The sequence below is a fragment of the Manihot esculenta genome, chromosome 3, assembly GCF_001659605.2.
Source record: "Manihot esculenta cultivar AM560-2 chromosome 3, M.esculenta_v8, whole genome shotgun sequence".
NCBI classification, from domain to species: Eukaryota; Viridiplantae; Streptophyta; class Magnoliopsida; order Malpighiales; family Euphorbiaceae; genus Manihot; species Manihot esculenta.
The window spans coordinates 27,156,031-27,171,075 of NC_035163.2; the positions used below are offsets into that span (position 1 = coordinate 27,156,031).

At 25.8% G+C, this 15,045-nt stretch overlaps 2 protein-coding genes across 2 annotated transcripts; one reads left to right on the plus strand and one right to left on the minus strand.

Moving 5' to 3' along the window:
- Window positions 1-44: 44 nt before the first annotated feature.
- Window positions 45-2,622, minus strand: LOC110611193 (adenosylhomocysteinase). Its single transcript, XM_021751356.2, has 2 exons — window positions 1,787-2,622; window positions 45-1,116 (listed from the first exon to the last, which is right to left on the minus strand). Exons 1-2 carry the CDS (start codon window positions 2,495-2,497, stop codon window positions 370-372), a joined length of 1,458 nt encoding a protein of 485 aa, XP_021607048.1. The 5' UTR covers window positions 2,498-2,622; the 3' UTR covers window positions 45-369.
- Window positions 2,623-12,000: 9,378 nt separating this feature from the next.
- On the plus strand, window positions 12,001-14,347 carry LOC110610302 (serine hydroxymethyltransferase 4). The gene is made up of 4 exons (XM_021750163.2): window positions 12,001-12,744; window positions 13,029-13,419; window positions 13,511-13,612; window positions 13,836-14,347. Exons 1-4 carry the CDS (start codon window positions 12,067-12,069, stop codon window positions 14,078-14,080), a joined length of 1,416 nt encoding a protein of 471 aa, XP_021605855.1. The 5' UTR covers window positions 12,001-12,066; the 3' UTR covers window positions 14,081-14,347.
- Window positions 14,348-15,045: the final 698 nt, after the last annotated feature.

The window sequence follows — 15,045 nt, forward strand, 5'->3', positions numbered from 1 at the left end:
CTAATCCTAATTTCATTATAAAACCAAAAGTTGACAAGAGAAACTGTAGAAAACAAATAGCTATCCTATTTTTTCCTCTTTTTTCTTTTTGTTGAATAAAATGATAACGAGCTGCAGGAAACACAAATGGCAGCCAACAAAATCACACACAACCCCATCCGAAACCTTTATTTAATCCCATGTGGTCTTTTTCGACAGAGACCAACATTTCTTTCCTCCCAACTTCCCCACCAAAACACAAATCCTACAAAAAATTTTTAAAAAGGAAGAAAAAGCCTAACATTCTATTTCAAATCATCTTCAAATTGTAAAAGAAACAATCAAGCCGTCCCAATTTGTAGTTTTTTCTCAAAAACTCTTCCCTCCATCTTAGTACCTGTAGTGAGGTGGCTTGTAAGGACCCTCAACGGGCACACTGATGTAGTCAGCCTGATCCTTGGTGAGTTTAGTGAGCTTAGCTCCAAGCTTTCCAAGGTGAAGAGCAGCAACCTTCTCATCCAGGTGCTTAGGTAAAACATAGACCTTCTTCTCATATTTTCCAGTTCCCTTCTCCCTCCACAACTCAAGCTGTGCGATCACCTGGTTGGTGAAAGAGCACGACATCACGAAGCTGGGGTGACCTGTGGCACAACCCAAATTCATGAGACGCCCCTCAGCCAACACAATGATGCCTGAGTTGGTTTCAGGGAACACCCACCTATCAGTCTGGGGCTTGATAGTGATGCGCTTCACACCAGGGTAGGTCTCAAGTCCGTGCATATCAATTTCATTATCGAAGTGACCAATGTTGCAAACAATGGCATTGTTCTTCATCTTCTTCATGTGATCAACCATGATGATGTCCTTGTTACCGGTGGTGGTGACGAAGATGTCAGCTGCAGAGACAACATCCTCTAGAGTCAAGACTTGGAGGCCTTCCATAAGAGCTTGAAGGGCACAAATGGGATCAATCTCGGTCACAATCACACGAGCTCCAGCCTGCTTCAAGGCAGCAGCACAGCCCTTGCCAACATCACCATAACCACAGACAACAGCAACTTTGCCAGCAATCATGACATCAGTAGCCCTCATCAAACCATCAGGGAGGGAGTGGCGGCATCCATACAAGTTATCAAACTGCAACAAAAGCAACAGCATCAGTGCAGGTTACCAGACTAAGACAATGGAATCACACAGGATCAGAGATGCATTGTTCCATATAGCATTAAATCAACTTCCAATTACTTCATGAAGTGGCTCATAAATGAGCTTAAATCATGAAGTAAACACCACTGAGCAGTGAATAGCAACCAAAAACTACTTTATTACATATTAAAAGAGGAAAAGTAATGTCAATGATTAAGATATTTGCATTTCTTAATAGCAATAGTTAAGGTCAAAAAGTAAGAAAAGAAAAAGTTAACACTCAAACACTATTAAGCTTATCCATAAGGATCTGAAGTAAAACCTAACCTAAATCATTACAATAAAACCATTTCTCAAACCACTGAAATCACTAACCAAATAATGAGCTACACAGCTTAGTAGACAAAATTAAGGTGCTGACACTAAATCAGCAAACACAAAACATTTTCAAGCGTAAGTAGTTTATCATCCATTTTTTAGCAAGCACCATGTCTAGTTCATTCAGATCAATATAACCAAACCCCAGATATTAGATATAATAGTCAAGGAAAACAACCAGAAGTAGCAATGGGAGAACTGAAACATAATGTAAACAACTTTAGCAAAAAGGTACCAGATCTATGCCAGATCTATGCAAAAAGAGAGTCAGCAAATACAATACCTTGCTCTTGGTGACAGAGTCATTAACGTTGATAGCAGGGAACAACAAAGTTCCATTAGCTTGCATCTGGTACAACCTCTTAACTCCAGTGGTCGTCTCCTCAGAAACACCCACCAATCTTTCCTTCATCTTGTGATACCTCTTGGGATCTGTCTTCAACCCATCTCTAATGATGGTCAAAACAATCTGAAACTCAGCATTATCTGTGGAAGACGGATCAGGAAGCTTCCCAGTCTTCTCATAAACCTCCTCAGCTTTAACGCCCTCATGGATCAAAAGGGTAGCATCACCACCATCATCCACGATCAGATCTGGGCCACCACCGGGACCCCAGTCAAGAGCACGCTCTGTACACCACCAGTACTCCTGGAGAGTCTCACCCTTCCAGGCGAAGACGGCAGCAGAGTCACGGGCGATGGCAGCGGCAGCATGGTCCTGAGTGCTAAAGATGTTGCAAGAGCACCAGCGGACCTCAGCGCCCAAAGCGGTAAGTGTCTCGATGAGGACGGCGGTCTGAATGGTCATGTGGAGGGAACCGGTGATCTTAGCTCCCTTAAAAGGCTGCGCAGGGCCGAATTCAGCTCTGCAAGCCATAAGACCAGGCATTTCAACCTCGGCCAATTCAATCTCGAGGCGACCAAAGTCAGCCTGAGACATGTCCTTGACCTTGTACTCACGGCCGCTAGTGGTCTTCTCCACCAACAAAGCCATCGGGAGAGGTCGATTGGGGTTTGGATCTGAGATTTTTGAGAGAGAGGAAGAAGAGATAGACGCACACACTCTCTCTCTGAGGTTTAAGAGTAAATAGAGAGAGGGGTTCGAGCGAAGTTATAGGGTGAGGGCGAGAGTGTATATATAGTTTAGACAAGTGAGATTCAACAGCGGAGATTTGAAGTTTGAGAGTGGGTGGATGTGATGAAGCCGAAGAATCGTCAGCGTAGGAGACGGAAAGTTAAGCAGGCCCCTTGAGGCTGATGATAAATGGACGATGATCAGACCAGTTCTGTGGGTGTGATTGAAACGTGTAAAGTATATGATTGGTGATGATTTGGTGGGGTGGCGGTTGTGCTTTGTGGTCGGTGGCATCTGAGATTAAAGAAAAATTATTAAATAAATTATATTTTAATTTTTGAATTATATAATAATTAATGTATTAATTTTTATATTTAATTTTAAATTAATAAAAAATGAATGAAAATACCGTTAATTTATATGAAATAAAAATAACAAATTTAAATATTTAATTCTAAAAATATAAAAATAAATCCATTAATTATAATATAATTTAAAAATTAAAGTCTAATTTATTTAAAATTATATTATATAACAGTAATTTCACATAGAATATTTATATAAAATAACAAATTAATAAAATTAAAATATGTAGTAAATGAGTTTTTAATACTTATTGTATTTTCCCTAATTCTATTGAAATAGATAAAAAAAAACAGAAAATTAGACATAGAAAATGAAAATGAAAATAAAATAATTATATTTTTCTAAATTTATTAACAAATCAATAATTTTTATTCACTTACAAATAACATGATTTCAATAAAACAAAGTCACATAATGATTATATCCACCATAAATTAAAAATCACCAACAAATAATGTATTTACACTTATAATTTTTTTTTATGTTAACATATTTTTTAATATTTAATAAAATTTAATATATTTAAGATGAATAAAATTAAAAAATAATAAAAAATTATATTTTTAAATATATATAAAAATTTAAAATAAATAAAATTTATGAAATGAAAATAATACTAATAGCAAATAGCTAATTATAATTGATAATCGAATATAACTAATACCTTTAAATGTTTGATAAATTATGTGTAAATGTTATTATTAATATGAAATAACTAATAAATATATATATCAATTTATTATATAATATATATAATTATTAAAAATAAAATTTTAAAAATAATTATTTTCATACATATACATAATTATTATAGTATAATAATAAACACTACAAAATAAAAAATAAATATTATAATTAATTTAATTATTATTTATTATATTTTTAATTTATTTAATATGTTTTGTAATTTTAAATAATTTATTAATGTAAAATTTTAATTAAAAAAATTACAGTTAATAAGTTTTAAGTGGGTAATATGGTTGAAATGTAAAAATAAAGTCAAAATAGTTATATATTTTTAATTATAGAGTTTGATCTGAAATGTAATTGTTAAAGGAGTGTTTGAACTAACTTATGAAATTTAGCTTAAATATTTATAAATTAATTTTAAACTTATAATCGCTTTTAAGTTTTAAGCTATTATGTATATGTGTTCATGGCAAATAAAAATCGGTCTATTTGGTTAAAAATAACTTATAAATACATTTGTTTGTTATAAAATTAAAGTTTTTTATAATTTAAGTTTTTCTCTATGTGATTCCTTTATAACTCGATAATCTCGCATTTTTCTATTTTTTAAATTTAACTTTTTATTTCTCTTTTTCATAAAAGAATATATGCGTTAATTGACTATCGATGAAAAATAATATATTTCGATCGTTACTTATAATTTCTGTATGATGTACCTTTTCTATAAAATTTTTTCGTAATTTTTTATATTTTGATAGTTTTTTCTCAATTAATAAACAATGATTGAGTGGAGATTTTTTATTAATGTGGAAGAATCATGTGTTTGTTTCTGTAGTTAGATTTTTTTCAAATTTTATTGATTCGGTTGTTTTGAAAGTTAATGTTTAATTGAGGTTTACTAGTTATTATGGGCTTCCGGAATCGCAACGATAATGTCAGTCTTGAAATTTTATTCGAACTTTATCTCGTAGAAACTCTATTCCGTAATATTGTTTAGGAGATTTTAATGATTTATACGCGAGATATGAGAAAAGAATGATAAACATTTTTGCCAAATTATCTTATGTAAGGGTTTAGACAAATACTTAAGAAACATTTTTATCAAATTATCTTATGCAGACTTTAATTTTAAATTATTATAAATTTTTATTAAATTTTAGAACTGATATTTCTGTTAAATGGGTTCGTCATATTTTATTTAGATAATTTATTAGGTATAATCGTTTCTATTTGGATGATATCTATTTTTTATTTAATGAAATTTTATTAATACAATAATTAATTTTACTTAAAAAAATACATTTATTGTGACTAAAAAATATATAAGTTAGTTTATAATTAAAGGAAAATATATATTGTAATTTTAATTTTTTAATAAAAATATGATAATAATTTAATTTATCAAATTAATTTATAAGCAGAATACTTATAAAAATTAAAATAAAAATTTGAGAGTATTAATTTATTTTTTTAATACTTATAAAATGCTTATAAATTTATTGCATTATTATAAACAAATGCATTATTTAATTATTAGAATTTATAAACTGATTTCACCGGTTTAAAACTTTTTAATTTTTAGATTTTTTGAATAAATTTGAGAGATATTTTAAAAAAATTAATTTTTATATTCACTATTAGTTATTTTTATTAAAAATTAATAAATATTTAATTTAATTATTTAAATATCTATTAACTATAACAAACAGTTAAATCAAAAATTTTAAAAAATATCTCTTATGACAAAAAGCCTTTTTAACGGACATGGTTTAGTTATTAGATATAATTTTATAATTTTTATTTATTTTTTATTTGTTTTAAATTATAATAATATATAAATAGATTATTATAAATCTATTTTATTTTATTTTATTTTTAAAAAAATTTTCAAACTATTTTTAATATTTAATAAAATTTAATATATTTAAAATGGGTATAATTAAAAAAAATAAAAAAATATATTTTTTAAATATGTGTAAAAAATTAAAATAAATAAAAATTATGAAATGAAAAAAAAGTATTTAATAACAAATAGCTAATTATAATTAATAATTAATCGTAATTAATACCTTATAAAAATTAAATTATAATGACTAAAAAATATATAAATTAAATTATTATTAAATGAGGATATATATTTTAATTTTAATTTTTTAATAAAAATATTATAGTAATTTAATTTGTCAAACTAATTTATAAGCAGAATACTTATAAAAATTAAAATAAAAAATTGGAGTATCAGCTTATTTTTTTTACTTATAAACTGTTTATAAACTTATTACATTATTGTAAACAAACGCTATCATTTAATTATTAAAATTTATAAATTAATTCAGTCAGTTTAAAATTTTTTAATTTTTATATTCGCTATTAGTTATTTTTATTAAAAATTAATAAATATTTAATTTAATTATTTAGATATCTATCAACTATAACAAACAGTTAAATCAAACATTAAAAAAATTTCTCTTATGACATAAAGCCTTCAGAAAAAATGTATGTTGGATTAAAAATTAGAACGAAGTAAATGAAGAAATAAAAAATGAAAATAAATAAATAATTAAAAAAAAAAAAACAAGTAAAAGGAAAAATATGGAAACACGTAGGTGATTTAAGCCCAATGCTTCAAGCAAAAAACCCAACGAAAATATGAAAGCTATGAGTAACATTTTAAAAACGACAAAAAGATTTATTAAAAATAAAAGGTATCCCTATTTTAGATAATAATAATAACTTAATACAAAATTATATATATATATATACTTTTATATTTTTTATGTTTTAAATGTTATCTTTTTATGTTTTAAATAAAATAATATCTTTATTTCTCTAAATTATTTTATTTTCCATGGATTACTTAACGCAGTGGAAAACTTTCTTGCTTATATTAATATTTGTCCGACTCATTAGGAGCAGGAATTTTTTTAATTATTAAATATATTATTGATGATATATTATATTTACGTATTTAATTTAATAATAAATATATTCAAATAAATTTTAAATTTTTTTTAATTCTTAATTTTTATTTTAAAAAAATATTATTGACGAGACGTCTGTGCTGTTTTTTTTTTCGCACTTGTTTTGGTTGCACGTTTCGGCGCTTGCGTAAATCAGGACCGTACAACCAGATGAGTTTAGTAAGTAAGATCCGTTGCGACAATTATTTGATTTCGAAGGATGAAGTGATCGGTCTTCCGATGATCAGTAAAATGAAATAGCGTTTGATTTGATTATTGACTTTTCATTTTGTAATTTAATATGTTAATTTGTAAATAGTTTTAAAATAAATTATTTAATATTTTTCAAATAATAAATTATTTAATATTTTCAAAAAATATATATATTTTTATCTCTTTGTTATGATGTAGGTCATATTTCTTCATGATTCATATTTTTTAAAAGAAATTATTGAAAAATAATTTTCACGAAGGAGAAAGCATATTTAAAATATCTTTATCGGCAACTGATTCAACATATTTAATTATTTATCTGAAGTGGGCTGTCAAAATTTAAAAATAAAAAGTTAAAAATTTTATTTTATAATTAATAATATCGCGTGGTAATGTTAAGCTTGAAAAATACGAGCAGACAGATGTCTTACTTTACACCAATCAATATGCCGCGGCCTGCGGGACCCATAGGTTTATGGTCGGCTTTTAAGTGCCGCGTCAGTGATGTGGGAAGAAAATAATAAAAAATTAAAAAATATCTACGCGATCTGTGATCGTGCAGGGTGGTCGCTCCCGGGCGCAGCTGGAGAATATTTCCATACAATACTATGTCACTGGCTATTTATTATTATTATATCCATTCGTATGGTAATTTTTTATTTATTTTATTTTTTATATATTTAAAAAATTATTTTTTTATAATTTTAAAATAATTTTAAATTTTATGAAATTTTATATTTTGTTCTATAAATTTACATAAAAGTAATATTTATTTTATAAAAAAAATTAAATTAATAAGTTGATTTTAAATATATAAATACATTTTGACAAATTAATATAATGAAATTATATTAAATTAACAGCATTATTATTCAATTATTTACAAAAATAAGTTGTTATATTTGAATATTATATTTTTTAAAATATTACTACTTTCATTAATTTAATATTTTTCATAAATATATATATGTATATATTAGAAAAAAATTAGGTGAGCTAGGAGACAAGCTTCAGGCTTAGCGATTTGAATCAATTATTAATATTTAGACAATAATTAATTATATATATAAAAAAAGAAATCACCATGAGTGAGGAATAAGCAAATACTATTTCATGTCTTGAAACACTTGAGAAAAAAAAAATCAATGATTAATACCATTAAAAGATGATTTATAATTTCATAATAATTTAATTTAACTGAACTTTTTTCCATCCGATTATATTTATTATAATAAAAAAGTTATTTTTTAACTTAAAAATTTCATTAAAAAATTAAAATTATAAATAATTTTATAAAAAATTTAAATTATTCTATTTTATAATAAAAAGGATATATTCTAACAGTGAAAAGTCTATAACAATTTATTGCCAAATATTTTAGAAACGAACTAATACTTTTAAAAAATATATATATATAAATTTTATTAAAATTTAAGAATTATTAATAAAAAAAAATTTTAATTAAATTTAAAATATTATAACTAATTCGACCAAGCCCAAAAATTAACTAATACTTATTGGTAAGAGAGCTGGCGAAGCTGATGAATTCAAATACCCGTTACTAAAGATATTACAGTTTTTTATTTTTTAAATATTATTTAGATTAATAATAAAATTTAATTAAATGTTTAAATAATTATTTCATCCATATTACAGTTTTTCATTTATTTTCTATTTTGTAAATCTTTTTTTTTTTACTACGAAAGTATTGAAAAATCCATGTAATGAAATAAGAGTAATTTAAAATATTTTATTAAATAATTAAAATTATAATAATATTTTAATATTTTTATTAAAAATTAAATTATCATTATCCGATGACTTAATTATATTATTGTCTATTATGCTACAATCATTTTTTTAATTTAAATTTTTATTTAATAATTTAATATTATTAAAATTAAATTTATTTCAATAATTTTATCTTAATTTTGATATTTTTATTTATTAATATATATAACCAAAATTTAAATATTAATTTATGATAAATATTAATTTTTTTACTTTAATATTCAAATTTAATAACTAATAATTAAAATAACAACATATTATCTAATAATTTGATATTGTTAAATTATTTATATTCTCACAATAATTTAATTTTTAATTAAAAATTTACCAAAAATTATATTTTTATTAAAATATTGCTTAAATTTTAAATTTTATTTAAATAAATATATCAAATCAAATATAAATACGTAATAATATAAATTTCATAAATTACAAAATATTAAACTAAAATAAAAAAAAAACACATAACCCATATAAAAAATCAAGCTAATATAAAACTAAATTAGCTAAGAATATACAAGAGAGCGGTATAGTTGATATTTCTGAAAATTGAGCGGTACAAATACTATTCTTGAAAATTGAGAGGCACAAATGGTATATTTGAAAATTGAAAGGATACGATTGAAATATGAAAAATTAAAGGTGTGCATTAGAGAAAAAAATAATTAAAATAATTGATAAGCAATTGCATATAGATAATATAATATTTTCTATTAAATTTCATTTAAATTCAATTTATCTCATAATAGTATTTTTATTTATTTTTTTAAATTAATAAAAATTATTAAATCTTATATTAATTTTATTTAACACACTAGAATAAATAACAATCTAATTAAAAATGTGCTAATATCTATTAATTTTTCTTTTATTCAACAATGGAAGATGTAATTTTAGTATTATTAGGTAATTTAAATATTCATAATATATAAGATACAATATTATAAATTTATATTTTAATTAAATTTTACTAACTCAATCACATTCAAATAAATAATAATTAAATTTATTATTTTAATAATTATATATAAAAATATTAATTTTTTTAATTATCATATATACGTATATATCAAAATCTATAAATTTAATGGTATATATATATATATATTAAAAAAATTTTTAACTAATTAAAATTAATATAAAATATAATATTATTATTTATTTAAAAATAATATATGAAAGTGTTCTATTGAATTTATAGTTTTATTAATACAATAACTCTAGTCAAATTTAACGGTAATTATTATATTTTATACGATTATTATAAAGTCTAAATTATAAATATATTTATTTAATTAATTTTTATATATATTTATACAAATATTTAACTTCATATATTTGTAAATATTTAAAAATTTATTTTATATTAATTTTATTATACAATATAATTTTATAATAATCATATTATAGCGTAATATTAAATAATTTATATTAATCTATTTATACTATATATATATATATAATATAAATAATGAAATTACCTTAATTTATATTTTTTATTTTAAAAAATTTTATGTTATTTATTTTATATATTTTTTAATTTTTTTAACCAATTAAAATTAATATAAAGTATAACATTATCATTTATTTTAAAAATTAAATTTTAAAAAATAAAATTATCAACTATTTGAATAATTAATTATGATTTTAAATGATTTAAAGGTTTAAGGGTATTATTGACAATTCAATTATTCTTCTCTCTCTCACCATTTTTATATATATAGATAGATTTTAAATTATTGGTAAAACAAATACAACTTGGTGTTTAATTATTATTCTAATCAAAATTTTAATTTTCAATGATAAAGTCTCCATTTTTAAATTTATTAGAATTATAATTAATTTTTAAAATAATTTATTAAATTCAAGAAAAAATTTTAAAATTTTATGTTTAATTATAATTGTATCAAAAATTTTTAATTTTTTTAATTACAATCCTTTAAATAATTTTGATGAATTTAAATTAGAGGAAGTGCCATTCTATAAGGTATTTATTTAACTTTTTAAATATTAATTAAATCTATATAACAAATTATTTAAATTTAAGTAACCACATGCTTCAAATTTTTAGTTTTTATCATTTAATTAACTATTTATCTTAAAAAATAATTAATTTTTATTATTGTAATTAAAATTTTTAATTTAAAACTAGTTAAATTTAAAGATTCATTTGAAATGGTAATAATTAAATACTTTTAGGCTACGTATTTAATTAAAGATAAAAAATAATTATATAAATTTAACTAAATATTTTAAAAAATAACTAAATAATAAATGGTATAATATTTATATTAATTTAAAATTAATTAAAATTATTTTAAAAATAAAAAAATAATATTAAAACTTTTAATTAAAAGTTCAGCTTTTGTTACAAAATTAAAAGTTTTGCTGTGATTAAACATAAAGTTATAATATTTTGTAATTGACCTTCTATTTTTGCTAAAAAGGACCAAACTTTTTTCTATTTTTGCTAAAAAGGACCAAATATAAAAAAATATATTTTTACTTATTAAATATTAAAAAAAATGACTGAATTAGGATTTTAGCATGAAACAATTAACACAGTATACTGAAGTTAGGGTACTTTTGCAATGTTGTAAATTATATTTTTAAAATTCACTATCTTTCTTTTTCTAATTTAATACCCCGCAAATAATTTTAGCTATTTTACCTATTTTTAGGGTTAATATAGATTTTTAATATATTTTTATTTTAAAATTTAAATGAAATACAAATAAAATAATGAATTACATTTATTTTTTATTAAAAATAAAATAATATAAAAATAAAAAATTTACTTTTCAATCTTTAAAAATTCATATTATTAATACGTATATATTTATATTTTCAAAAATCTATTAAAAAATTTTTATTTTTTCTTTTTATAACGAAATAATTATTCTTTTTTTTAAAAATAAATGAAAATAAGAGAAAAAAATTTTAAAATTTAATTTTATTATTAAATAAAATTATTTATTTAATATTCGAGTGTTAACATTATTAATAAATCAATGTCGGTATTTTTATCAATTTATTAAAATTTCTATATTTTTTAAAAATTTATTAAAATTTTCTTTATTTTAATTTATTAAAATATTTTATCTTTTCTATTTTTCAATAAAATAATTCCTCTTACTATACAAAAAACTAATTTATTCTTTTATTATACTTTTAATAACAAAAATAAATAAAAAATTATTTTATTGATAAAAAAATAAAATATTTTAATAAATTTTTAAAAATATAAAATCTGAATTATTAATAACCACGATACTTAAAAATTAAATAATAAATCTTAATATAAAAAACTACAAAAAGTAATTTTTTTAATCTTAATTATCACATTTTCTTAAAAAAAATCTTAATTATCCATCTCATCTTCCTCCTATAAAACCTTGCAAAATCCTCCACTTCTCACACCTCTCCACCGCTAAATATTTCTTCAGTTCAATCTCTCCTCCAGTCGACATGGATCCAGTAAACGTTTGGGGAAATTCTCCTCTGCACACGGTGGACCCAGAAATTCATGACTTGATTGAGAAGGAGAAGCGTCGGCAATGCACCGGAATCGAGCTCATCGCCTCCGAGAACTTCACTTCATTCGCAGTCATTGAGGCCCTTGGCAGTGCCCTCACTAACAAGTATTCCGAGGGAATGCCCGGTAACCGCTACTATGGTGGCAATGAATATATTGACAAGATCGAGAACCTGTGCTGTTCCCGGGCTCTCCAGGCTTTCAACCTCCACCCCACCAAATGGGGAGTAAATGTCCAGCCTTACTCTGGTTCTCCGGCTAATTTCGCCGCATACACTGCCGTTCTCCAGCCCCACGATAGGATCATGGGCTTGGACCTTCCTTCCGGTGGTCATTTGACTCATGGGTACTATACCTCTGGTGGGAAGAAGATCTCTGCTACCTCGATTTACTTTGAAAGCTTGCCTTACAAGGTTAACTTTGAAACTGGGTTTATTGATTATGATAAGTTGGAGGAGAAGGCAATGGATTTTAGGCCCAAGCTGATTATCTGTGGTGGCAGTGCTTACCCGAGGGATTGGGATTATGCTAGGTTCAGGTCTGTTGCAGACAAGTGCGGTGCGCTCTTGCTCTGCGATATGGCTCACACTAGCGGTCTCATTGCTGCTCAGGTGCATATACTATATTTGGCCCGGCAATTGTTACTGTTGGATCTCTGTTCTTAACTTGCATGAGCTTGATTGGTTTTGCTGGATCTGATTTCTGTCTGTGTTTGGTTTTTGGTTGTTTAGTGATGGTGCATGGAAATTTTAGTTTATGAATTACAAATAGTAAACTTGCATCATTTTATTTGTAGATATTTCTTCATTTTGAGCTTGAAATCTGGTGCGGTATTGAAATATTTTTTAATATCTAAACCTTAATTTGTTCAAAATTATATTCTTTTTGCTTTTAGGAACTTGCCAACCCTTTTGAGTACTGTGATATTGTGACAAGCACCACTCACAAAAGCTTGAGGGGTCCTAGGGCTGGTATGATCTTCTACAGGAAGGGGCCCAAACCAGCCAAGAAGGGCCAGCCAGAGGATGCAGTATATGACTTTGAAGACAAGATCAACTTCGCAGTATTCCCCTCGCTTCAGGGCGGTCCCCACAATCAGCAGATTGGTGCTTTGGCTGTTGGATTGAAACAAGCCATGACCCCTGGGTTCAAGGCTTATGCCAAACAAGTCAAGGCCAATGCTGTTGCCCTCGGAAACTACTTGATGAGCAAGGGATACAAGTTGGTCACTGGAGGAACTGAGAACCACCTTGTCCTCTGGGATCTTCGACCTCTTGGATTGACCGGTAAAGCTTGAATTGACTTTGCTTGTGGAATTTACTGATTATGCATATTTTCTGCATCATGGAATTTGATTTTCTAATTCTATTCTTGCAGGCAACAAGGTTGAAAAGCTGTGTGATCTTTGCAACATCACGGTAAACAAGAATGCTGTGTTTGGTGACAGCAGTGCTTTGGCTCCTGGAGGAGTAAGAATTGGTATGTTATCTACTACCGCAAGAAATTGATGTCACAATATCTACAAGGTTAAGTCACTAGGGGAAAGTTCTCAAGTCCAGGAATATGAGAGTTTACTTATGTGTTGGACGGGAAAAAGACGGTAGTCCCACAAATCCAGTCCAGGATGACAGTAAACTTTTCAGATCATGTTAAGTTGTAAATGAAAAAACCTCCATGATTGATTGGAGTTTGGTATTTGCAGGTGCCCCAGCCATGACTTCAAGAGGTTTGGTCGAGAAGGACTTTTTGCAGATTGGAGAATTCCTCCACCGTGCTATAACCATCACTTTGTGCATCCAAAAGGAACATGGAAAGCTCTTGAAGGACTTCAACAAGGGTCTGGTGAACAACAAGGACATTGAGGCCCTCAAGGCTGACGTTGAGAAGTTTGCTTCCTCATTTGACATGCCTGGTTTCCTGATGTCCGAACTGAAGTACAAGATTTAAGTCTAAATACTTGTGTACTATTTAGCTTCTCAATCACTGAAAAGTTGCTTCAGTTCCCACTGTGAAGAGGAAAGGGCATCTTCTATGTTTGTTGGGTATTGGTCTTGTAGGTTGGCTGTGAGAATTTCATCATTGGTCCTCATGTTTGGTTGTTGAGGTGGGGATGTCTGATCCTCTCAGTAACTGAATGAGTTGCTTGTTGCATATATTGTCTGTTCATCTGTAGGTTCCCCAATCAATAAAGTGAGTTGCTGTGTTTTAGACTTCCCTATTACAGCAAAACTCAAATTCACCCTTGAACTCTTTTGGGACATTCATATAAGTTCAAAATAACCTTTTTTGCTCACAACTAAGTTCAAAATAATATTATTTTAAACATTAAAACTATATTATTTCTAATAGAATTAAAACTATATTATTTCGACCATATTGGTGAATGAGCTGTTTGGCTAGCGGCCTTTTCAGACGGTGGCAGGTCGTCTTCTTTCTCATTCCTTGTACATCACGAAATTCTTTTAATTTCAATTCTCTCAGAAAACAGGCAGACAGAGAGGAGATGAGTGTTACGAGTTGTCGAGTCTGATACCTGGGTTGGGCATTTGAATTTTAGGCTTTTTCTTGATAACAAATAATGTTTAATATTTCGAAATTAATATTTAATTATTACAAATGAAAAATCATTATTTGTTTTTTTTTTCCCTAAAAATTGAGGTTATTGATCTTAAATCAAAACTATAGAATTTATTTAGATGAAAAATTCAAAAATTGCTTTATTTTAAACCTTATCAATCAAGAGAATATTTGCCCTTTTTTTTTAAAAAAAAAAAACCATAAAAACTAAATTAAAAGTGTTAGAAATTAAATAAAAAATCAAAGTATGGTTACCTTACCAGGTAGCATTCCAAGCAAGTAACGGATCCATACTGCCATAAACTGGTAATCTAATCATGCAAAGATGAAGATAT